The sequence below is a fragment of the Poecile atricapillus genome, chromosome 6, assembly GCF_030490865.1.
Source record: "Poecile atricapillus isolate bPoeAtr1 chromosome 6, bPoeAtr1.hap1, whole genome shotgun sequence".
NCBI classification, from domain to species: domain Eukaryota; kingdom Metazoa; phylum Chordata; class Aves; order Passeriformes; family Paridae; genus Poecile; species Poecile atricapillus.
The window spans coordinates 17,911,364-17,937,743 of NC_081254.1; the positions used below are offsets into that span (position 1 = coordinate 17,911,364).

The window sequence follows — 26,380 nt, forward strand, 5'->3', positions numbered from 1 at the left end:
GGCCTTCATTTTTAGACTCCATATCTGATCATCAACTTGCTTTTCCCATGTCCCTCAGGTGCATTCACCCCCAACAGGTGCAGTAGCAAATTGCCAAATTGAAAGTGAAAACCTGCAGCCTTTCCCTGAATCCCTCTCAAGGGGGCTACAGAAACCCACTTGGCCGTCCTTACCAACTCGGTATGCAGAGTGGAGGTAGTGCAGACCCTGGGGGCTCACAGGCTGACTGTGCTGCTCATCCTCGGCAGGAAAGCCCCCTGTAACAAGGGAGTTGGGCTGTGAGGACAGAGTTGTCAAGGAAGCACCCTGAATCGCTGGGAACGTTGATCCTGCATGGACACTGCCTACTGAAGAGAGCAAAACAGCAGCATTAGGACCCAGCAGCAGCCTAAAAGAAGGTTTACTTGGGACATCATCTTCACCTGACTGCACCTTGCCAGTGTAGGGTTGTGGTCCCCTAAACAGAACAACACAGCAACCAAAACCCACAGGCTTACAACTGAAATGCAATGGGCCAGGAATAGCTCTATTCTGTTTGCAAGGTGGGCCTGACAGGGTCAGTTACATGTGTCCATTTCTTCTGCAGTATCTCGTGAACATGCACAAAAGCCATGTTTTACTTGTAAATGTGTGTGCTGATTCAAAGGCCTTTGCTATTATTAAATAAGACATTTGATTCTGATTTCTTGTCCAAGGAAACAATCATCTGTATGTCTACACCTGATGAGAAACTGCTAAGAAAACTACTGAGCAGGAACAGAATTAAGTTACTCAAAGATCAAGTCCAACAATATGAGGTTCTTCTATTTCAGCTGTACAACAGCTGTCACTCCATTCAGGAAGGCTGTTACTGGAGGCTGGTCTCCAATCCCTCCTTGGAAAGAACAGTCACTGCAGACACTGGCAGCATGTATCAACAGTAAAAACAGCAAGGAGACTTGAGAAGTTGTCACCTTCAGACACTTAAGTAGTATGAGCAAACTCAAAGGAAATGACAGGTTTCAAATGCAAATCCATTGCATTGTACTACCTAAACTTGTACCACAGCACTTCACAATGAGTCACTAAGCTGCACTCTGACAAGACTCAAATTTATCTGTCTCTCTCAAGAAAGGTACAAAGAGTAAAAAGCAAGGTTTGCTTGAGAACTCCAGAGCACAGATGCCATCAGCTGTGTGCAAACTGTTGCCCTTATTTCACGGCTTCTCTGTGATGCTACTACATCAGCTTGAGCAATGCTCTAAGTTCCCTTTTTCCCCCCTCCATGTTTGCTGCTGAATAGTTGAATACTTGAGAACAATGTCTCCAAGGAAAGATCTGTCTGACCTCCTCAACCAAGGAGACATAGGGCGCCAAACAATGCACGAAGTGGGTCAAAATTCATACAGCATTTGAAGTCTGGCCAAGGAGAATAACCCGTAAGAATGAGCTAAATTATTGCCAGAGCCCAAGCATCACCACATGATTCTGTACTTCAGGAACAGTGAGAAAATATTGTAAGAAATGAAAATAAGTTTATAGAAGCTGTAAACAATGGCAACTGGAAGGGGTGGGGTTGTTTTCTCCTTTCAGTATTTTAAGTGTTCTAGGATGAATTAGCACTTCTGGAAGATTCATAACTCTTTGGAGGAGTACAGAAATGGTTTCTCCCAAAGAAAAGTCACAGCATCAGACTGTGACTAAGGCTGGCAACTATCAGATCCTAAGGCCTTCAAGACTGTTTTATTTGCTTTTGTGGTGGCTTTTTAGGATCAAAATACAGGATAAAATATAACTGAAATGATTCTCCTGATACTCTGAATATGAAGGAGGCCAACACAACTCTTAAGTATTTTTCCACATACCAGTCTTCCAGCACCTGGTGAGTTGCAACACACCGTAGAAACAGGGAAATATTACAGCCTCTCCAATGAGGGGTTAGCAGGGATTGGGGTCAAGCATGATCCACTGGTGCAAAACTCCATGGCAATAACAGCATATCCACAATCCAGTTAACATCTGTCATCCCAGTGCTACACACTACTTGATGGGTTTTCACCATCACTTGAGCCCTAGCATAACACATGAGCAACCATTCCAAATGCTATTGACATGACTGACAAAACATCTGTCATCTCTGATAGTTCCATGTTTGGACACTGGCTGACTCCAATCCTTTCAGGCAGGAAAGGACAGTTAGTAGTGCTTCTGCAGCAGGAGTCTGCCTGCTTCCTGCACTCTGTTCATCTGACCCAACAGAATTGCATCAGTCTGCTCAAGATCATGTATGCTCACCTTGCCCAAAGGAGAGCAGGAATAAAGCTTTTATAGGTTAAAAGTCAGAAAGGCCACAGGGGCTCCAAACATGATTAAGTTTTGAGGCCAAAATAATCTCATATTGGAAATTCAGCTGAACAGAAGTTTCTCTCTGCTAGCTGTATCAGGCCCTCTTGGGAATCACAGTACCCCTTTAAAATGGCGTGCATTTGGCCAGAATTTTTCAGTGCAAGAACCCTCATTCCACCTGTAAGGAATGAGGAACAGGACCTCACTGGGGAACAGCTAAGAGACAGTAAAGAAACCTCTGCTACCCAGCCCAGAGCTGTGACTTACGCGCTACATTGGAAGACAGCGACAGTCCCGTCTCACTGTGATAGGGATGCACCGCGATCTGTGTCATGGAGGGGACGGGCACGCCAGGGAAGGACACTGCTGTAGCTGCCAGTGACGGTGCCGTTACTGAGTAAGGGTATTGCGCCCCTATGAATGCTGGATGGACACCCTACAACAGAAGGTATGGAAGAGTCATGTCTACTTCGCCTGACCACTTAGAAGTAATTCAAAACATCACATCCCCACAAAAGCCCCAGAGCTTGAAAAGTCCAGTCTGAAGGAAGCAAAGGAAGAACCTTGCACCATATGAGCACTACATCTGCTTGCTCCTCTTCCTTTAAAAAACTTAATCAGTTTGCAGAAAAACACCCTTGAGACCTTCAAAAATAGGCAAAGGTTGAAATAACCTTTGTTTTCCCAGTGTAGTCTCTATTTAGCCTGCAAGCTCTCAAGAAGACAAGCTTTCTGTCCAGTGCCTTCTAAGAACCTAGAGAGCAACAGAAATTAAAAACTCTGATGTATTATATTTTATATTCCCTTGAGATTTTAAATGCAGCCACAGAAGGCTCCTTATTGTGTAGATGCTGAGCTGTAGGGCCAAAGTAAGTGTCACCAAACAGGCAAGTGGGAGCAGAAGCTTGATCTCAAGTCATGACACATCTGAATCCCATGCTCTCCCTCCCCACTCCAACATACTCCTCCTGGAAGCAGCCACGCAAGGTCACAGTGAATGAACAAGGAACAGCCAAAACTCACCTGTGGATACGCCGAACCAGGGACCGGGAAGACAGCTGGGCGCGGCATGTGCTGGATAGTGTGTCCAATATACTGGGGATTACAGGGGATGTGAGTCTGAAGGGTGGTGTAAGGGTGAAGACCCTGCGTGTGTGTGTGTGCCATTGCTGGCCCTGCCACCGTGTGCTGCTGGTACATGGTTGACCCCACAGAGATCACTGGCATGACGGTTGCTGCCGCAGTTACTGCAGCTGCCACTGTCACCGTGGTCGGCTCTGAGGTCACCCGGCTGTCTGCCAAGCCACGTGCTGCTTCAGACGCGGCCCGCGCACCACCGGCACTGCAGCCGGTGGCACCTTCTCTCTGGGCTGGCGTGCCACCAACAGTCTGTTCGTAAAGCCAGTACCACTGATGAGCTACTTCAAAGAGGACTTCTGGGTACACACCACCTCCTTTGGCTGCCTCTTCTACTGCCATGCAGGCCTTTTCCAGCATCAGGTTGTCCTGGGAGCAGTAAAACAAAAAAGTTTTACTTTTTTTTACTTTTACAAGAATGTAAAATGAGAAACACAAGAAGGAAAAACTACAAGAGGGGAGAAGTATGAAGCACTCTAAAATGACTAACACTAACACAGCCAGATGTCTGTTGCAGCAGAACAACCAGTGTTATTCATGAAACATAAGAAATCCAGAAAACTGGGATTAAGGCTGGGCAGTAGCAAAGGAGCCAACCCCACAGGTAACAGCAACACATCCTTGATGCCAGAAATCAGCCTCCACTAGCAGCTTCCATATGATGCTCACCTGTTCCTTACACTGCACCAGAGCCCTCTGGATCTCATTTGGGTTCAGGGCATGGGCATGAGGCAGGCAGCTGAGTGCCAGTTCAGCAGCTGCCCGCACCATGTTGGAGTCTCTGGCCCGTGAAGCTCTGTCTGCCAATGATGCCACCTCTGGGGGAGTTAGATGTCCATCCCAACACTCCACCAAGATGTTCAAGGCTGCGCTACCAATCTCCATGGCCTGCCCTAAGAGGAAGAGTGAGAGAGACTCTCACACCACTGTATGCCCAGCACAGTTACAGACAGCTTTCTCTCAACAGCACTCTTCACCTCCCTCAGGAGAAGTGACACAAGCCAGTTGCTTTCCTTAAGGTTCACACCAATTTAGGTTCTTCCTCCCAAAACACAGAACAAACAAGAGCCCTCAATGAACAAACGGTGAGGACACCATTACCTAAGCTAAGCTAAAATGCATTGGAAATTGCAAAAAGTACTCACACTATAGCTGACTGGAGTACCCACAAACCAGTCTGGACTGTCAGTCTATTTCATCATGTCAGGAAAACATGAATTTTCAAAGGTGTGGTTTTTAGGCCTCTAGAAGCCATATGGATAAGCAGTAGGTATGGGTGCAATCAGGACAAGGAAAGTGAAAACTGAATGCATCCAAAGAGCATATTCAGACTTGACAAATGTCTGTCTCTTCAGCATACCTCTGAAGTAGAGGTAAAGACCAGTCTCTATGAGAACTGGACTTTTTAGACTGAAGCATGTTGCAGTACAAACAAGAAAGAGGTCACAAGAATTTTCCAGGCCAAAGTAAGCACCACTGCTGATGAGCAACTACTGCAGCTGTGTGAGATGCTTAGATGGCTCCTACAGCACATCAGCATCACTGTTTTCAAGAGCAAGCTTGCCTCCCTACCCCACTTCCTGCCCAAAAAGTAAGCCTCCCAATAAAGCTTTGCTGTAACCTGTGATCCAAGAGACATGGGAGGAGTAAGTTCGAGAGAGCCAGTTGGGAGACACGAAGTTGTGCAGCCCTAGTGCATACAGCCCAATCTCAAAGGCGCAGAGGTGAAGGTTGCGGTGTGGTCCCTGGTGCCCACCACTGGAGGAAGGGTGGGTGAAGATCGAGGTACTGCTGTTTCCACCTGCTTTGATAAGGACTGTCTTGGCCAATTCAAAGTAGAAGTGCGCAGCTGCCTCTGAGGGCTGGTTTGGGACATGAGGAGCATGGCTCTCCAGCCGCCTCCCTTTATACCTAGAGAAGACAGACAGAGGGATCTTTCACAGACAAGTACCCCAAGTTTGGCAGCTGGAACTCCTGTCTTTAGGGTCCAGAAGAAACAAAGCAAATTTTCCCCATAAAGTATTTCCCAATGCATACGTGCCAGGTCTCCGACATCAGGCCTAGAGGTTGCCTCTGTGCATTAGTATTATTCATTACCTGCCAACTTCCACAGTCTTTGCACGGGCTCCCCCACTGGCTCTCCTACTGCCACTGGAAGAGGAAGATCCTAGTGAATCACTTGAAGAACTGCTGATGCTGTCACTGTCCTGTCCTCTGCCCCAGGATGTTGTTGCCCAGCCCCCACGTAGGGGACGCCGACTGAGCGTTGGAGAACTGTCAGAGGTGGTTTCAGGAGCACTGCTGTCAATACTAGCCATGCCTAAAACACCAGAACCAACACAGAAATGTCACCAGGTCTGGTGAATGCAATGCAGACAGATAAACTACGAACCATATAAGATCAGTTATGTCGGTGACTGCCTTAGGGCTGACAGGAATTCACTGTAAATTAAGAGATATTAAATTAAATCAAATCAGTTTGGTCATAGACATTAGTGTCATTTTGTAGTTCTTGGATTAAAATGCAGAAGAGTCCAAGAAGAAGGTATCTTTATTTCCCCCTTCACACCATCACAGCCCCTCACTCCACCTGCCGAGCTTTGTAGCAAAATATAACAACAAGAAGCAAATATACATACAAAGTCAAGTTCCACAGATTATATGAATAGGAAGAAAACACTTCAGATATATGCTGTACAACCTTCACATCCTCTGCTTCTAACTTATACCCTTCTCAAGAGAAGTGTAGAGAGGCAGCAGCTTCTCCGAATTTGTTTCTAGATCCAGGGGCACAGTGCTGCACTCCCAGAATCAGCAGTCATTCACCTCCAGGTATTTAATCCATCACACAGAACATAACTGGTGCAAGACAGGCATGGTAACTTGCATATAGAAAGGGGCAGGAAATTTATGGAGCAAATCTTATCTGTCCATGTCAAACACCTCAGAGACACTCAGAGACATGCTTCTGCTGTACAGGAAAGGCTGACAAGTAAAATCCCAGAGTCATAGAACAGGTTGCTCAAAGCCCCATCCAACCTGGTCTTGAACACTCCCAGGGATGGGGCATCCACCACCTCTCTTTCTGTGCAACCTGTTCAGAGTGTAACAATAAAGAACTTTATCCTAATGTCCAATCTAAATCTCTCCTCTTTCAGTTTAAAGCAGTTATCCTTTTTCATATCACTACATGTCCTCATAAAAAAGTTCTTGTCTGGCTTTCTTGGGTACACCCCAGCAGACTGACTGACAGAGCACTAGATGCTGTATGAGCTAGTCCATTCCCACCTGTGTGCTTCTTCTTCTGCCTGACAGGTGAACCCCAGCATCTCCCATTGTATCCACCTCGGTTTCCAAGGGCCAGCCGACTGGGGACCTTTCCCTCTTGTTTCAAAACAGTGGCCTCTGCAGCTGGCTCACAGGGGGACCTCTGAGAGCTCTCTGCACAAACAGAACAGTGACAAGGTAAACATCATCTTGTTTCTGTATCTCTAAAACCAGACATGGCCATTTAAAATATACAAATATTAAAAGATAAAGGATTTTTATAAAATAAATGGTATTTATATGAGCAGGATTGTCTTGGTTTTCTTTCAGTTATAAAGATTATCTGACACTAGACCAAGATGATTTAATGCAAGATTTGGAAAATAGGCTGTAACTATGGAAAATTTTAGCACAGCTGTTACAAAGCACTTCTTACCCTGTGTACTCTTCTCCACAAAGTTCTCAGGACTGCTCTGGACTGCAGTGCTTACTGCAGCTTGCTGAGTGACAGAAGTCCCTGGAAGCTGTTGGATAGCTGCAGCAGACTGGGCAGCATGTTTGGAAGGAGATTTTTGACTTGCAACTGTAGGCTTGCTGGATGAGTAGAAGGAACTCAGCGTCTGTGGTTTGTGGGTTTGACTCTCTCTGTCCAGGAGTTTGTCTAAAATCTTTTGCAACAAGGAGAGAAAACAAAAAGGCACTCAGCAGAAGAGTAAGAGACCAGGCATTACCCTAAGACAAAGAGGGAAAATACCAAATCAACTTCTTGTTGTTGTGGAAACTTGGGGACAACAAATTTCATTTGTTGGAAAAAAAAGAAAATGCTTATTTTCTAGAAAATATGCATCACCTTTCTGAACCCACAATGCAATCCACAGTAGAGAGCCATGTGGTCTGCATTACTTGAGGCAGAAAAGACTCAGTGATATCACATTTTCACTTGAAACAGCCATTCTCTTTACTTGAAAAGCACCCAAAACTCAAAAAAAAAAAAAGCAATAATAGTATATCAAGGACAGAATTTCTAACTTTAGTTCTGCCTGATATTGTTGTATAAATCACAAAAATTCCATATTCACCCTTCAGAAAATTCTGTCATACATTACAGAGAAACTGGCAAAGCCACTAGAGAAACTGCTTTATACTGGCCTACAGTAACATTTCCTTGTTCTAATTTATTATGTAATTGGGGAACAATTCATCACCACATTCTAAGAGTTTGTCCACTTCTACTGTTTGTTCTCCATATTTAATCAACACCACAAGTCTGACAGACCATTTATGCGAAGATGATTAATATCACAGTGTTCTTGTTATTCCCTGGAGGAGAGCATAGCAAAAATGCTTCTCTTTTAGGAGACAAAAGACACTAATAATGTAGTTCTTGCAGTGTAGAATTTCTGAACATAAAAGATTAATAAAACCCTTTCTGAAGCTTCAGCATTTTTTCATACTTTTTCTTCCTTTGGGGTGGGCAAGCAGTGCTTTACTCTCTCTCTTGCATAGGAAATTAAGACACAGGTATACTGAACTAGTATATCAAAGAGGTGAGAGGTTAAGAAACAGAGGCTTTGCTAGCTATACTGCTCTGCAAGTCAATATCCCTGCAGCAAAACATATGCAATTCCTGGACCACACACAGACTGCACACCAAAAACCCTTAGGAGTGGACTTGTCTTAGCAATGAAAGCAGTGACAATCTTAAGAAACCTGTGGAAAGAGTGCCTCTCCCAGGGCAATGCACTCCATACAGTCAGGTTTTGCAGCAGTGGATGAATATAAATACCACAACATAGCTTGTAAGACATCAGCATGTGACACAGCAACTTATACTCACTGTCAAAACTACCAAATCCACCAAAACCCAAACATGGTTTTGCTTTCTTTCTCCCTCTCCCCTTTCAAAGGGAAACTCACCTTCTTCAGCTTAGACTGATCATCCTTGTACATAATCATCAGGGCTAGAGCCAGATCCCCTTTCTCCCTTCGTGTGCCCTCACACAACAGAGGATGTTCTGCTTCACTGACAGTTGTTTTCATACCTGCAGCCCATAAAAGAGAGGATGAAGAGACAAGTGAGCTCATGGGACTACACTACATCCTAAGTACCGTCTATACCTCAGGGCTGTTTTATTCGCCTCACTGTTAAAGGCAAAATAAGATTTTTTTCCCCCATTTTCCTGTTAACTTCAGAAATAGGCCATGAATAAACAGAAGCTGCAGTCTGTCCTTAGAATACTAAGCTTGCCACAACTGTCAGAACAACCAGATACTAAAAGGCCACAGGAAGAGTCCAGGCAAGCCTACAACCCTTTCTTGAAACAAGCCTTTTGGTTTCTGCAGATGCTACAAACCAACATTCCAACACCATAAAAAAACCCTCATCTTCTTTCTTTCTTTCAGAAATGAGGTAACAGAACAGGCCTTGTCTAATCCATTTTATTCCTTTTTATGTACTGCTTTAAAACACACTTCCCATACTGTCAACGTAACACTTATATTATCATTGCTTTGTTGTGAAGCAAATAAGGCAAGAATTCAGTATTATGCTAAGATCCTGAATTATATGATAATGCTTGAGAGTACTTCTCTTTCACTACCATTGTCTAATCTCTTCAGAAATGATTATTTTTTTGTTCCCTGAAACTGTCCATTTCCATTGAAGTCCAGGCAATACATATTTCAAGACAAAAGAGCAAGCAGAAAGCTAAAAATTCACGTTACTACCTAAACACTGAGTTCTTGTTCTGTGCTCTCCTTCCGTGTTCTCCTTCCCTTTTTCACAGCTTCACAAGGAGACCTCGACCTTGGCATGGGGAATCCTGCATCTGATTCTGTCAAACTCAGCAAACATTTCTATTTCTGCACCAAACTGGAATGAACTACTAACTCTCACCATTCAAAATGGGAAAGTATGCAGAATATGGATGAAGGCAGACCTCTCTAGTAAAAGATTCTTACCAAGAGCAGCAACAGCTGCCTCAAAACCAAGCTCTTCATCTCCAGGCATTTCATTATTCCAGTTACGGCTTGGGGGCCTGGAGCCTGTAGGAGAAACCACTGAAAGAAGACAACAGAATTAGTGTTCATCTTTCAAAACTAAGACTTCAAAGCAAAATACATTTTCTGAGAGCTTCCTGAATTTGCAGAGCTTTGGTTCTGTTCTTAACCTCATACCAGTTTCAACACCGCAGCACCTTATGGGTTTTTTTTTCCATTTCTCTCTAATCTCAGAAGGCTCCAAATGAGGTATAGTGCCAAGTCAGTCTTCTAATCCCAGGTTACTGCGCTCGTTTTAAATTCTAGATTTAGATTAGCTTCCTCTGAATATAACCAGCATAAAAGCAGAAAAGTCAATCATTTATAACTATTTTACAAATATACATAGAGTGCTGGAATGTGTTAAGTGTGCAGTTGTTTTCAAATGCAGGCAGAAGGTGAAACAGTTCTACTGGGGAACAAAGTATCTTTAAAGCAAGGTAGAGGCAAGTGCAAGCAACATCACATGAAGAATCAAACTTTGTTCATTCTTATACAGAAGACAGTTTCTCTTTGAAAATCCCTCAAGACCTGGCGTCTCAGAATATGCCCTGCACACACTCAGGCCAATGCAATCAGTACCTGGAGTGCACAGGACATCAAATATAAAGCTTGCCAACATCAGAGGCAGGACAGGACGGTAATCACACAATGTTCCTTCTCGCAGTTCCTCAGCTCTTCCCCTAATAGTGTTCATCTCATTGGTGCCCAAGGGAATCTTCTTCAAGAGGGCTGCAATCTCAGATTCCTGATAAGCCAGCTTCACCTGGTAGTATCCACAAGGAAACAGAAAAAAATCTGTCAACAGCACAGTCCCCTGTAGGGAGCAGACCATTTTTCCTTCTCCATAAAGCACAGCAATAGTTTTCATTAGTTTATTAAATTATAGCAATTCTATACAGATAGCCACCTTTACCATTCCCTCCACAATGAAAATAGGTTTTCAAATCTAGTAACAGTCTTGCTTCATACTTATACACAGATTTGTTTTAACTCAAATGATCATTCTTCAGTTGCATACAGAAAAAATGCATCAGCTCTCAAAAGAACATCAGCAGAAGTATCTGACTGGATTAGGCCAGTGGAAAAGGTGGTTACTCATAACTGCAGGAAGAAAGGATGCTAAGTGATACACCCATTTGAGACACCAGAGACTGATTAGCAGAAGAACGGGTACAGCATGGCAGCACACGTGCCATCAGGATGAAGACATTCCACTACTCTGTGCCTGTATTCTCTCTATTCTTGGTGAAAGTAGTAGTTTTCTTTTAGGTAGCAAGTGACTGCCAAACTCAAAATCATCTTATCAGACCATAAGAAGTACAGATAATTAGTGTAATAATTGTAGTTGGTGGATAACTGGCAATGACACACACTCTATGGAACTGAACAACCCTGCAGTGATGAAAAGCAAGGCAGCTGTAAATCACACAGAGGACACTTCTTTTTCAAAACAGGAATCCTCGGAGTAGGAGGATTCCAAGGAGCGTCCAAAATAATGTGCTTGCACAGTGCATATGCTTGTTTGTCAGTGAATGAGATATCAGCAAAAGCAACAATTTTCAAACACATAACAATCACAACAATTCACCCTAAGGAATAACTTTCAAACCATTTCACCATTAAAAATATGGATATTTACAAGTTACTTTGTCTTCCCCCAGATGAGTGAAGTGAAATGAAAAATATTTAAGATAAGAAGTAGGGTGTTCTAATCAAAATAATACATTAATAAAAGATTTTGTACTTATTTAAATATTTTCAGGCCTATAGCTTCATGTGAAATCTAAGACCTGTTGGCACATAAGGCCTGAGCTTCCTATCAGAGAAGGTAACAACAGGTGATGTGATACTGCTAAACATCTTTTTAGCAGATCAACATGTGCTAATGGGATGCATACTCAGTTAATTTAGTTCCACTGCAATCCATTTTAAGAAAACATATAAAAGCACAACCAAACTTCTGAAATTTAAATGCTGAAATTTAAACCATGTGAGCAAACACATTCCAACAGAACAACATTTATGGATACTGTCTTTTTGAGATATTTTATTACCTCCAGAGCCTTGGTAGAGGCAGGTGGTCTCTGCAGCTCCAGAGCAAACATTCCTATTCGGAATGCCAGGTTGTGGTACTCCAGCCGCTCACTCAAGACAGTCAGCAAGAAAGCAGCTTTAGACAAGGTGTTGGTTGCCATCCATGTCTGCTTGCTGGTTGACACCTTGTTCTTTTTGCCCTGTTTGAGGAAGAATTTGTCACTGGACACTTTCCTAAATATCCTAAATGACTCTGTACTTGTCCTCTTATCATTTGCAATAATTATAGACAGGAGAAAGAATAAAATACATTTAGATTTTATTCCTTTTGCTGAGGAATCTCAAATTTCAGTGCTTACCACTGAACATCATTGCCTCCCCTATTTCACCCCAGCACAAAACAGTGGAAGAGCTGGCCTGTGGACAAGACACGTCCCCTGTTGGACTGATGCTGTGCAGGCAGATGCCACACGCCTGTCCCTTCCAAGGGAACCCTTCTGTACAACAAACACTGCTTAGCGTCACAACAACTGAGTTTCCAGAACTTTATGCTTATTTCCTGTCCAACCCTCTTATCCTGAAACAGCAAAACTACTAACATTTCCAGTGATGTACACTATGAAATAGGAGGCTAAGGTTTTGGAGAGAATCACAAGAAACAGGGTCACGTGCACAGAGCTTCAGTAAAATCAAGACTACTGATGGTTGCTGCCATCTCTCTACCTTAGCTGGTGGCTGCTCCACTTTGAGATCTGGAGGGTTGGCCAGTAGGTCTCTAGCAAGCTCTACAGTCAAGCGGCAAGCCTCACTACTGTATCCATGTGCATACAGTGCCTCTGCACAGGCAAACAGGATCTGCAAGAAGGAACAAATGGTCATGTTCAAACCACACTACCCCAGACTGGAGTCAGCCCACTCAAACCACTTGTCACAAAGACTACAAGCACAATTCACGACTAACTTCAGATAAGCAGATATTCTCGGAGTCATTCTTGCCTAGTCTTTCACCACCACTCCTTGAAGCATTCCCCTAAAAAGCCTTTTCTTACATGATTAAGTCCCATCCTCTCTCCAAGTGCTATGAGATCAGAGAAAAGCTCAAAAAAACCTAAACCTCAAACTATCACTATTTCCATGCATTGCCATTTGGCTGCTTGGTTATATAGTTGCAACATGTAAACACGTTTTGTGGTTATTACAGGAATGAGACAGTTTATTTAGACTGCCTCTCCTTTCCAAAGAATTTCTGCTTAAATGGTTGGATTTAAATTTTTCTTGCTGAGCATATCTCAGCCTCATTTTTAATTTCAGATAATTCTTGCCACTTCCAAGGGTGAGACTAGATGAAAATCACATACTGTTTCTCCTACGTTTGTAAACCCTGGAGTGTGAGATGGGACTAACTAAAACTGGGACACACTTGCAGTTAGCACAGAAATAGGGAATCAAGCTTGTGGGAAACAGATGTATGCTACCTACTGCATTAGGCTTGTAGATACCTTATAATACAGTTGGTTATCACAACATTGTAATTAAGCACTTGATTTAACAACATCCTAGGTTCAGGATAACAGCTATGAGGGTGGTGAGACCATGATTTATACAACACATAAAACTGCAAAACAGCATCTTGAACTAGATTCAGCTCACCTCCATCCGGTTCTCCTGTTCCAGAGGCTTTATACCAGCAAATATATCCTGCTCCTCATCAATTCCCCCTTCAGCTTTGTCATCATCTTCCTTGGCTACCTCTTGTGGATTCAAATAGTACACCTGGTAATCATCTTCATCTTCTCCATCATCCCCTCCCCCTGCTGCACCATTCTCTCCCACTTCTTCTGGCTTCAGACTCATGCCACCAGAGTTCTCATCCGCGGAAGGCAGGTCATCGTCGCCACTACCCATCTCACCCACAGGATCCTTGGGGGATTTCTTGGCCATGGAACTGCTCCTGACAGTGGGCTCAGGTCCCTCCGAGAAGTACACTCCACCATCCTCTTCAAAGGCATCCCTGTAGCTCCTGCTCAGTGGACTTTCTGTAAAACTAAAGGTATTGCTGGCTTCTGCCCCCAGTGCCAAGCTGCTGTCATCCAGGCTCATCTCTGCCAAGTCTGGCTCCAGAGAGCTGTCCTCACTGCTCATACGGCGTTTCCCACTATGTTTACTGGTCAAGCCTTTGCTCACTGGCAACTTTGCTTTGCTCACTGCAGTCTTGTAGACAGCTTTATCCCCTTCTGCCGAGAGCCGTCTCAGAACCCTCTGGGGCGTTTCAGAGACAACTTTCCGCTTCCCAGTAAGTTCCTTGGGACGAACCGCCGGCTCCTGGGGAGAAGGCCGCAGCCTGTCCCCGGGCTGCAGACATGGTCCCCCAAGCTCCTGGCTATGGGTCCTACCAGCCTCACAGGCACTTTCTGCACACTGTAACCGGCAGCTCCTCTGCTGGATGGCCTTTACCCAACAGAATGAGTTCTTCTTGTCAGTGCTGCTATATGTAATCCCAGGAATGGGATAAGCTTCCTCCCAGTTGAAGTAACAGGCTTCTACAGCTGGCTTGAAACCTTGGAAGAGCTTTTCTAGGGACTTCTTGTGCTGACCCCTCTTAACATTATCTATGACTTTCAGCTGCCACTGTCTGAGCTGTGAGCAAAGATCCCTGCGCCTAAGAGAAAAAAGAGGACAGGTTAGGAAGCAGACACAAAAAGCACCTGCAACAAACTACTACTTAACCCACAGAACACTTCCTTGCTTTGGCCAGAAACATCATCTGCTGAATTAAGTTAAAGCTAAACACAGACAGCACTAACAAGACAAGCTGAAAAAAGCAAACAGGTATATTAACAACTGGGTTCTAGACAGGTTCATGATCCAGAAACAAAATGTGAACACCACCAACATGAAAGTACAATACAAACCGTGAAGTTGAAAATAAAACACTATCTTCCCTGTTTGCTTGTCTGCCCCTAAATAAGGTGTTAGTGATTTGAGTCTTAGCAGTCTCAGATGAGTGAGTACCATGGGGAACTGCCCTTGGAGACACTCGTAAAACAGTTTGCAGCAGCTGTGAAACAACCCTGTGAATAACCCCAGTTAAGACATTCACAAGCACAGCCTAAATAGCCTACCCAGGGAAGCACAATGACAGATAGGACCACCTAATCTCACTCCCAGGCATTTACCTCTTCAACCTAATGTGCCTATATAGAGGCCAACAATTTAATTTAAGCTTTAACAGGCTGTCCTCAGGAGAACAAGCTGTTGCAAACCATAGGGACAGCCGTAATTGATGTTCAAATAACTCGGAAGAAGCAGCAAGCTGGCAGGACTACACAGACTCACGTTACACAGTTAGCTCCCTGCCCCATATTAACTATGGCAAGAACAAAACAGTTCTTCACTTTCCAGCTCCAAATCTCACATAGGGCCTACGCACTTGAGCAAAATAGTCTAAATGGTGATCTTATTCAAGAAAAAAAGACATTTCTAGAAATTTCACCAGGTGTCTCAATCAACTGCCATTCTGTTTCTGCCACACATTTCTGATGTATAATCCCAATGCTTCAAAAAGTAAAAGAACAAGAAAACAAAACAAAAATTGAGGAGAACCAATTTAGGTGCAAAGGGTATTAGGACAAAAGGGACTAAACAAAATGGACTACTTATATTTGTCCCCTCAAGAAATTAACCAGGAAACATACTGGTAGAGCTTAATCAAAGAGAAGATTTTCAGAAGGAAAAAGGAGCAGGAACTAGTTTGGAAGAGTAACATGAGGACGAGAATATGTGAAGTCTCCTTATGATTCACTCTAAGGATTGGGAAGCACATGTAGAAGAGGGTCCTTGGAGACTATTCAAACACCAAGAGAATAGGTAATCAAGCAGGAGCATTTCAATTATTCATTAGCTCAAGTAGGAGATCTGAGCAAATCTGAACTGCATCAAATAACTCAAATGTGAATACATAGCACAACTTCATGCGTTATTAATGGCCAAAATACTTTATGCTTTTTCTATGTGATTTGATTGATGTTTGTGTTTATTTTAAGCCTCATTCCCAGTTTCCTACATTTTTAAATTTGTCTTCAACTCCTATATTTAGCTACTTCATATTAAACTATACAAGACAGAAACTACATCCATTTTGTCCTGATATGGCTTTCATAGGGCATTTTATTAATATTACACAATTCAGAGAAAGCAAATCCTGTTAATGTGTAACTGTTCTGAAATTACCATCCTGTTTTCATTTGTTCTGAGAAACTTCTGAGAATTTATAGCACATTAAACTAATGCAATACATTTTACACACCACACTTTGTAGACAAGATGTACAAAACAAACTATTACAATGTCAACCACAGTATCTCAACAGGAGCTCTCAGTACCTCCTCTGCTATTCAACTGCTGCTAAATAAAGACGCTGCTAAATAAAGAGGGCAGTGATTTACCATAGCACAATATGGTTTAGAAACCCGCAGAAGCCGCACAATTTTTTCTCACACAATTGAAAACACTGACTGAAAATCATATGCTGGTGACACTGTTTACCAATACACTGCAAAGAACAAATTCCCTAAGAGCACAGAAAGTAAGAACTGGCTCATCTTGAAATACACAAGAGTGAATGTTCTGGGCTAAACAGAATTCCATTAAACTGCTGAATGGTTAAATACAGAAACCTTTAAAATTAATTGATAGCTGGCGCTATCATTCAAATAAACGTTCTCCACTGGGATACTAAAATGTAGAATTACACTCATATGTGTAAGAAAGGACTCTCAGAAAACAAGCTAGTCCTGATACTTGAAGTTGCTGAAAGTACACAGTGATAGCAATTAAAGTAATTATAGTGTTTTGAATGTTACATAGCATATAGTCCAGAAGGACTAATGGTTGAACAGGTACTGACATAACGATACAAATGCAAGAAATCTACAGGATGAAAGTCTTTAGTGTAGTTGAGTATCACAGAAATTAAAGAGAGACAGGAACTGATTCTTGAGCTCACCTCTGTGGACTAATAGTTGGGTCAAGGACAGCCAGCCTCCAAAGAACCACCATCTCATCACACATGCTTGCACAAGCATGAGCAGCTACTTCTGACTGGCCATTGCTGCGCCCTGTGTGCCCACTAGCACTGCTGTGTGAAGCAGATGTTCGCACGCTGTACCACCAGCCGGTTATCTGCAGAAGAAAACGTTCCATGGAGCTGTGCTGTGGCCAACATCTCATCCCCTGCTCTCACTTTATCTCATAATCCCAAGGAAACAGGATTATCTGTTAATATCAGGTTTTCATTTGACTCCAAAATAACTATGACCATTAAAGCAGTATTGGTTTGTGAGAACTAAGGGACTCAAAATTTCTCTGGTTAGAAAGCACAAGCCCAAAGAACAAAACATTCACAAGGTGTTCACTTCCTAGAGGCCTTCACACTTGGAGAGAAAAAGTGAACAAATGTGATAAATGAAGCATTTCCTTACTTGCTCAAAGTCGAGGTATGGGATGGAGCAATAAGGAAACTTACACCACAATTTACATTACAGACTGAGGTCAAAGTCCTGAACTGTCAAAGGAAATTTTTTTTTCTAATATTATTTTAACAAAATTTTTAAAAGTATTGCTTCAATCCACCAAAATATATCTTCCCTAAAGATAACAAAAGAATCTGACATTGTATCACACAACATATGTATTTAGTTTTTATCAAAATGTCAGCTCATACACGACGTGTTTTGTTTAAAAAAAAAAAACAGAAACAAAACAACAGCAAAATAAATCGCCTTGATTGGGAAGAAATCTAATCAAATACGTTGAACAAAAGAAATCAGACTCTACATACTCATGTTAGATGAACTGAGTTATTACAGTATTACTAGGACACCATTAAATCAGAAGAAGAGCAAATTGTAGCATCCTTTCAGTGTGGAGAAGCACATGCATACAACACACATAAGCTACTAAAATAATTGTATTCAGCCATGGGTTGTACAGACACAAAGCACCAGTTACTGGCTCTGCCTGGCTCCTCAAAACATGCCCCCACTCCAAGTAAAGAGATACCTGCTCATAGTTGAGACACTGGTCAGTCAGAATCTCCAGCAAAGGAGCTGCATTGCTATCCCGTCTCTTAAACATCTCCCGCACGATGGAAAGCAAGTTCCAGATTCCTTCAGGTTCTCTTCCTCGCAGGGGACGCAGCAGACAAGCCCACTCAGCAGCAGCTGGTGGCTCAGTGGAAGACAGATACATTGAATTCACATCACTGTACATAAAGCAGAAGAATAAGGAGAAAAAAATTAAATCAAGCAGTCATACAAACTCCTGATTATAATCTGTATCCAGAAATATATTTGTCCTTCAATGGCACAGACACGAGTAACCTAAAAGACAGAATGCATAACAACCTCAAGAACACCACACGAGCAAAATAGTGTACAAACACAGTCTGCTCTACTGAAATAACACTGCAGAAGCTACACAAAAGTACAGTCCAGAAGAGTAACCATGAAACTGAGCATCCTTCAGTCCAAGGCATACAGAGTATATGGTGAATGAATTTACACATCACATGAATGTCCCATTTTCCCTTCAATGGCAAACAGCTTACCTGAAAACAACAGGAGAGGGTCCACAGAATTTATGAAGGGTTTTCTTTATGTTATCACTCAAAGTAGATTCATCTAAGTACCAGGTGCTTTGATCTGAGGCAGAAGGTCCAGCAGTGGGATCTTACAAAAGAAAAACACATTTACAGTCTGTGAGCTTTGAAGATATTTTACTCTATGCGCCCAACCACAGAGCACACAGGCAGTGCTACCCAAGTTATTTCACCCATTGCTGAACACCCTACTCAGAATTATCTTAAAATGCTACCATTAAATTACTTTCAACATTAACAACATTAAGTTAGCAGCTTCTTCTTGACCAGAAGAGTAATGCAGAACTAAAATAGGAATGTTCTAACATCTCTGGTAACCAACAGTTAGTTGGGTGACCACAAGTCACAGCTAACCCAGTCTAGTGTTGCAAACAGTCCAGTTCTAAGCAGGAACTTGGGAGAGGTCCCCTCCAATTAACATTTCCAGGAGTCTCTATTTAATACCAAATTTAAAAGAAAAACACTTTGTTAGAAAGTGCATTGCCTGATGCTCCCTTCCTCTGCAAGCACTCTGAGGTGCCTGTTGTGCCACATATACATGTAAACACCAATACTCATCCCTTTTCCTTGATTTCCATCTGCAATCCAAGCTACAGGCTAACAAATCAGAAACCTGAAGCAATGGAATCATCATTCTCTTCCTGTCTGTGATACTGATTGCTGAAATAAGATCTATTAAAGTTACCTGGGGCCCCACATACTGTGTTGATGGCAGTAGACTGGGAAGATAATAACTCGTCCAGCAAGCGCTGAGCCGTTGGAAGAATCTGAAAACATGCAGCAAATTTTCAATATACACAGTACTTCTTATCCTGCTACACCCAGCCAAAGACTGTGACTGAAGCACTCCAGCAATTTGAGGAGTATGGAATGTAGAGCTACGTTTTTCAGAAAGGACGACAGAGGGTGCTAAAGATCACACAATGGCTACCAGCTGTCACACCTCTCACAGCTCACGCAAGGCTCACTTTCTGCAGTCACACCCTAAGAAGTAAACAAAAGCGTCACAGTTTATTAGCTCCTTTCTCATTTCTTGAGGAATAGGAGCCCACAGAAAGTGATACTACAACTAGTTTTGAAATTTAGGGAAGCCACTGCTGCCAAGATCACCATTTTCCTGCACTTTGAAAGATCTTTACTTCTTGTTCGTAAATAATTTCTCTAAAACCCAAGCAAATGGGAACAGGGGAGCAAACTATAAAATACATCTACACATAATTTTTGGGGCAGACTTTAGCTTATTTACCATCCAGTTAGCAAAGGGATTCAGTAGTAAATGAATGCAGTTTCAGCACTAAACTAATCATAGCTTCTGGACTAGCTCAGAGCATAGCAGAAAAGGTTCACGCTGATTGTAAAATCCTATGTAGATATACCCTTAACATTCTATTTTTGAAAGAAAAACACACAGTAGAAAGAGATTTTTCCCCTCACTAAGTCTGGGCTGAAAGTGTAGGTCCATTTAGCCTTTAGTATGTATGCACAGAACAGGCAAATTATTAACCTACATCATCAGGATTTAAATGACTCGCAACAGAAAGTCTGATATTCCCCACCTCTCTCTGTATAACAGCAGATGTAAAAGATCACTCTTACTGTAAAGAAAGGCACATTCAGTACACCTGTATCTGCAAATAATACAGATACATCTCAAACAGACAGAAAGAAAAAAGCTTCAGAAGGATAGTTTGCATTTCAGTCACCGAAAGAAACAAATTCAGCACTAAGCTATTTTGTACCTTTTTTCCATTACTACATATTTTAAGAAAATTCACAGGTCTCGGCAGTGTCACACCTTAAGGCTGAAGCACCAGGGACCTGCAGTGACTCTCCATCTTTTTTGTTACGACATTCGTGTTTAATTGGAATAGGAATACGAGCTTCATAAGGGGAAACAGTGCTTGGACGAAGAAGTAAGTAATGACTTCCAGCTGCTTTCCCATGATTTTCATAGATACAGAAAACACTTTCAACAGAGATTCTGAAAAACATCTAGCTGCATTTCTATGGATCATCATTCCCTTACACATGAAAGTAATTCAGCATTATAATATTGTACCATGTCATTCACAAACTGGAAATAAGGATAAAATAGAACACATGTACAGCCAACTCTAATTCTACATCATGTAGTCAAAATATGGGGTTCCAAGGAATTAGTGTATCTATCTCCACCCAGAAATCTTGAAGACCAGGAATAAGACTGTTGAAAGAATTTGGGGTGTGCCTTGCCTTTTCAAAGGAATTACACAACTTAGGTTAAGACATCTTTCCCAATAATCACTTAATTTTAGTGTTGGCCAGCATGCATCAGATTATCCAGCAAAATTGTAATAATTAATTCATCCAGATGTTCCTGATGCACAGCTGGTACACGTGATCGAAGGAGAAATAAACCCTGCAGAAAGGAGCACACGCAGAGTGTGCAAACGACTCACATGCCATTCAGGAAACAACTACTACCACTACTAGCCTGTCGAAGCTCTTCCCTATTAAGCACCAGATGTGCCATAAAGCTTAGTCTGAGGAGAGAAGAAAAGCTTTGTCTGTGACATAATGCAGCAAGAAGCACACACTGCTGGTGCTCATCTCTCAGCAACAAAAAAGCAGTATTTTTATATCACTTTCATATTATACAATTCCTCTACTTCCTCTCAGAAGAAGGTTAGTATTTCTTATAGGATGTTTTAGCAATAGAATATCTTCATGTCCTGAGCACAGCACCATAATATGAATTTTAGGCACATGCTGCCAGTAATCTACCTCCTACTTAAGAGGAGTGTGTTACAAATGCACTGCTGAAATGTGACAGATACCCACGCAGGTCAGTTTTTCTCAATCTCCTTTAGCTGAACAAGCATAAAAAAGCTGCCAAGCCCTTTTACCTTTAAAGCAGACATTTCACAATCACTTGGGTACTCTTGTGTATTTTGTGCAAACATTTTAGGCAGATGATATAAATGACCTGACCCTGAACAACACAGATATTTAAAGAATAAGAGAGCAGACTTTGCCTTTGACTAAAAAAATGTCATGTCTATTACACTGAATGATTTTTATGAATCACCAAAAAGCTACACTGGAGGAAGTCAAAAGGTTACCAGTTAGCATAGCAGGTGCATTAGCAAGTGCCCACTTAAGGCACATACAGTACTTTACCTGGGTAATTCTCTCCACTTAACTAATCATACACACAAAAAAGAAACAAGCTGATTTGGGCTGACCTAGGTTTTCAACAATCATGAACTGATTTACTGTGTTAGAACTTTCATAAGCTCAGCATATATTCATGCTGATATGAATAGCCACCACTCTTCTTTCTCCTTTTAAGACACTTCTAATCTTTTACTTGGCATTAGACAATTGTAGAAAAATAGAATAGAAAAACTGAAAAGAGCAAGACCTGAATGCCTTCCCAGCAGCTCACAATTGAATATCATATCTGGTTATTTTCCAACAAAAGACATCATATAAATTGACCCAGAATAAAGGTAATTGAATTTAACAAGTCGTCAGTCAGATGATGGTCCCCACTTACCTGTTGTGGAAGTTCGCTGATTAGGTACTGAGCAAATTTTTGCAACTGGTCTCTTTGTAGCCGAGACAAAGACTCAGAAACAGGTGCTCGTAAGCACACTGCAGATGCCTGAAAAAAGAAAAGGAGACACAAACTACCATTAATGAAGCTGTGTCCAGCAAACTGATGAAGTGTCACAAACATTTACTGTGCCGATGCATGCCACGCTTGGTCTTGATAGCCAATTTTTTTTCTCTGAAATTATGTAGTGTGTTCCAGATAAGATGCAAATAAGCTGTCTAGACTTTATAAAAACTGGTTTTAAGAGTATTTTTTCAAGGAAACTGATGTAACAGCTGTGCTTAAGATCTGTTGTTGCTAGCAATTGCACAAATACTGGCAGAGATTTCACAAACAAACCTCTGAAATAGGACATTATCCCTTAAGCTTCTGGCAAACGAACCAGCTCTGTGGGGGACTGTTTCACAGAATCACAACCATCCCATTTATCTCATTAGAGTTTCTTAATTCAGTCTTAAAATCTCTTTCCATATCTTAGAACAAATTAGATTATAAAAAACCTCACCACTAGCTTCTTAACCTTTTTCACTCTACATAACAAAAATGTCCTGCTTAAAATTTAACCTGTACACAGTCAAGAGCAGTTTCATAATAAAGACACTTCTGATATTTCTTGTCTACATAGAGCAATATACCTTGGCTTGTAACTTGCTAGTGTCAGAAGTCAGTTTATACAAACATAAAGATTCTTTCACTATCACTTTTAAGTGGAAAAAAGATTGGAGACAAAAGAATGCTTTTTATCTTACACAGGGTCCAAAATTTCTGAGTGTAAATAATAAAAATGATGATTTGTTTTCTAGCCTCACTCTCCATACCCATCTTTTAAAACTCAAACTAAGAATTCAAAGCAGAACCCACTTTTTTGCCAGCTCTCCAGTCCTAAGTACAGAAAGTATACTAATATTCTCATTATTTCACAATAGTATAAATTTAAGCCAATTACACTTGTCCATTGTGAAATGCTAACAAGCTTCAGCAGATTATTAGAACTTATTTAAGGATCTGGAGTTGACCATAAGCATGTTAGCTGTAAAATGTTCTGTGACAGCAGAAAATCTTCAGTTCCTTTCAATCATCAAAACTTAATCCTCTGTGTTTCTCAGCTCCCCAAAGCAGAGGAAATTCAACTGTATGCAAGACCAAACCCTCAACTGGCGTGTTTCATATTCATTCTACATATTTTCAGCTTAGGTTGGTTATGATATAAAATGCCTACTTTTTGCTCTATGGAAGGCCACATAGAATAAAAGCAGTCAAATAAAAACATAAACCTGACTTCTTGAAATCTACAAGTCAAAATAACAGTTACCTCAGTAAGTGTTAAAACAAGCTGGTGAACATAAAGGCCAACAGTGATCAAAATTACTTGCCTTCTGCCCTCTGATCAGACAACATAAAAAATGAGCTAAATCCTGTACTTACAAAGACTTTTAATAAAAGACTAACTATTGGTGACCTTCCACTCTTTTCAGAGATGAAGAAATAATGGGTGATTTTAGCATTTAAATGAGAAACAGGAAGGGGCCAAAAGCATTCAGTATCCATCCTTAGGAATCTACACATTACCAAAGGACAGTCTGGAGTTTAGGACCTCAGACAACTCAGCCTGCAGACCGCAACCGTGCGTAGACATTTGCACAATCTGTAACCAAAAGGAGCATCAAGAACCATTTCCTTAAAGAGAGTGTGTGTTGCATAGAACTGTACTGAGGAGAGACAGGGAGGAGGCTCCCAGGGGAGAGCAGAGCTGTGCTAGATGCCTACATTGTGGATGCGGAAGAGACAGAGCGCCACGACGTGAGCACACCACTTGGCCCCGGCCCCGCAGGTGCAGCTGCACGACGTGATCCGGCACCGGTCAAACATCACCGCCACGTTGTACGCGCCCTTGGGGGGCACCATCTGTGGGGGCACCACAGTGGCACTCAGGTGGAAACCTGTGGAAATTCACAAGTCCAAAGTTACTCTTCGGATGTTTGGGGAAAAGGTTCAGCCAGCACAGAAATACAGGTATATGCCATTTAAACACTGAAACAATATGTCTGGCAACAACATCCATATAAGAACGGACATGGATCTAGAGTCTCCAGTACTTTTTTCTTCCCAACCAACTATGGCCTAAACATTAGCAGAGAAGCATAATGTGTTATTACCAACATACCAGCTCTTAATACATTAACTTATTTATTTATTTTATTCTCTAACAGAGAAAAGCAGAACTGGATAAAATCATCCCTGGAAAGTGTCAGGTTTTGTTTACAGGGTCAAAGCTAGACTATACACATTTTAGGCATAACTTCTGTGCTAACTCGCAGCAGCGCAGAATGGGCCAGGTGACTTCTTCAAAATTATTTCCAAGTCAATCAATTTTCACAATTTCACAGTCAACTAAAGAAGGCAGCACTTAACCTGAACATTTCCTTCCACTTTATGGCTTCAAAAACTACCCATTTGTCATAAATTATGCACCACCTTTGCAATTTTGTTAATATCCCTTTTTTACAAATCATGAACTCAGAAAGACATGCAAAACCTCTTGCTTAGACTAAAAACAATGGAGAGAAGAAATTTTAGAAATAACACCTGAATTAATCTAGCCCCATTAATCAGTGACCATAAGCAAAAAAATTACGACAAAGGACTTTAACAAGGCTTAGTTCCATGTAAACTCATGTACAGTGCATATGAGTTGTACTCATAATGCAGCTTCCTCTAGAGATGTTGCTCATCCAGAGGGACACATATGATCAGAAGGCCAGCAGGAGCATGAATCCCTGCCTGTCTTGAAGGTGCCTCTCAGCAGTTAGTCATCTTCTACAGCAATGAGTATCAGCCTCAGAACCTTTTTGCTAATCTGGAATTCAATTTTAGTGAAGCACAGAAAGCACCGGGGCATCAAAGTCATATCCAAACTTCAGTCCAACAGCCTACCTTAAATAGAAAAATATGGCTTGGGACAGATGATAGCTTCTCCATCATGAAGACAAGGAAGTAAATTATAAATCCACACCACTAAGTTTTTATTATGATATCGTGAGATCATAAAAATGATGGTGTTCAGGAATGCATTTGACCTACTAAATTTATTTCATTTAAAATAATGTGCATAATTTCCTCTTTAAAATATAAATATAAAATATAATCCCTACATATGTATTTATATATCTTAATATATATTAAATATTTAATATATATTAAAATATATAATCCAAATACCAATACAAATTTGCCCTTACCTTGCTTAACCTATCTTTTCCGTTCACCACAATTCAAATCCTCTCCCTAATGTGAGTGATTATTTTGATTAGTGCACATAATGCCACGCAAATTCTTCAGCCATTTTAGCAATTGGAACAGAATCAAAACAAAAGAAGGCATTCACACAAAATTACTGTGCTGCTTATTACCAGATACAGTTCTAATTTATGCTCCACATTTGGTTAATACAACCCAAACAGTTCAGCTAGTCCTTCTGTTATACCAAAAGCATCTCAGAGTAATGCTCTGACTTTCAAATAAGCAAATTAAGCATTTCACAAATTGGAATTACAGCAATTCTGTTTCACTCCAAAAAAGGAAATATACAAAAGGTGTTAGAGAAGACAATTCCAGCTACAACCTCTTGCCAAGCCCCTACACCATGACATTCTTCTTTGTTTATGAACACAGTTAACTGGTAATGCAACAAGGGAAGAACACTTATAAAAAGAGACAAAATTTAAGGAGTTTAACATGACATATTACAAGCTCCAAATCAATTTGCTGCTTGACAAACATGTCTGACACTTAGAATACTAATTCAAGCAGCACTGCCCAGTTAATTCTTTTGCAACAGCAATCTTGCTGTACTGAACAATTGTTTGTGGGATGGTACAGGAAACTACATGAGGAAAGCAATCTGGATTATAATTAATGGTTTCTTTTACCAGGAAAAATTAAAGAATCACAAAATTTTGACGTTGGAAAAGAACCCTAGGATCATCTACCCTAAGCATTAACCAGGCACTGCACTATTCACCACTAAATCATGTCCCAGGTTCCACATCAACTCATTCAACATGCCTTTCTCCATTGCTATTTTGTTACTGTTGTACGGACAGTTCTGATGCCCCTACAACAGTAACAGAAAACACATCTCTGCTTAGTTAAGGCATTTTTTTTAAAAAAGGGGAAAGCAAGAGCTGAACAAAAGCTTTTACACAGAAGTACAAAGCAAGGCAATTTTGGACGGGTGTTTGTTTTAAGCCAAGACAGGAGAACCTCTAAAAAGTGGAGACACTATTGAAGGAGGTGCCAAGTTAGAATCCAAACTGAAC

The 26,380-nt window shown here is 41.4% G+C and overlaps 1 protein-coding gene across 4 annotated transcripts in view; it reads right to left on the minus strand.

The window, feature by feature from the left end:
- Positions 1-26,380, minus strand: part of ZSWIM8 (zinc finger SWIM-type containing 8) — a 56,635-nt gene that overhangs the window by 5,314 nt on the left and 24,941 nt on the right. For 2 of the 4 annotated variants that reach the window (XM_058842068.1, XM_058842067.1), the window contains exons 4-22: positions 23,829-24,001; positions 22,002-22,109; positions 19,149-19,230; positions 18,413-18,533; positions 17,866-18,067; positions 16,811-16,986; positions 13,456-14,464; positions 12,529-12,660; positions 11,826-12,005; positions 10,351-10,534; positions 9,691-9,789; positions 8,647-8,771; positions 7,166-7,397; positions 6,751-6,903; positions 5,560-5,782; positions 5,084-5,373; positions 4,132-4,355; positions 3,349-3,831; positions 2,593-2,761 (exon numbers count right to left, since the gene is read on the minus strand). In XM_058842068.1, the coding sequence (XP_058698051.1) occupies positions 2,593-2,761; positions 3,349-3,831; positions 4,132-4,355; positions 5,084-5,373; positions 5,560-5,782; positions 6,751-6,903; positions 7,166-7,397; positions 8,647-8,771; positions 9,691-9,789; positions 10,351-10,534; positions 11,826-12,005; positions 12,529-12,660; positions 13,456-14,464; positions 16,811-16,986; positions 17,866-18,067; positions 18,413-18,533; positions 19,149-19,230; positions 22,002-22,109; positions 23,829-24,001 (4,365 nt within the window). Of the gene's footprint in view, positions 1-173; positions 348-2,592; positions 2,762-3,348; positions 3,832-4,131; positions 4,356-5,083; positions 5,374-5,559; positions 5,783-6,750; positions 6,904-7,165; positions 7,398-8,646; positions 8,772-9,690; positions 9,790-10,350; positions 10,535-11,825; positions 12,006-12,528; positions 12,661-13,455; positions 14,465-16,810; positions 16,987-17,865; positions 18,068-18,412; positions 18,534-19,148; positions 19,231-22,001; positions 22,110-23,828; positions 24,002-26,380 lie in introns of all 4 variants that reach the window. The other 2 variants (XM_058842066.1, XM_058842065.1) reach the window with 2 other exon arrangements.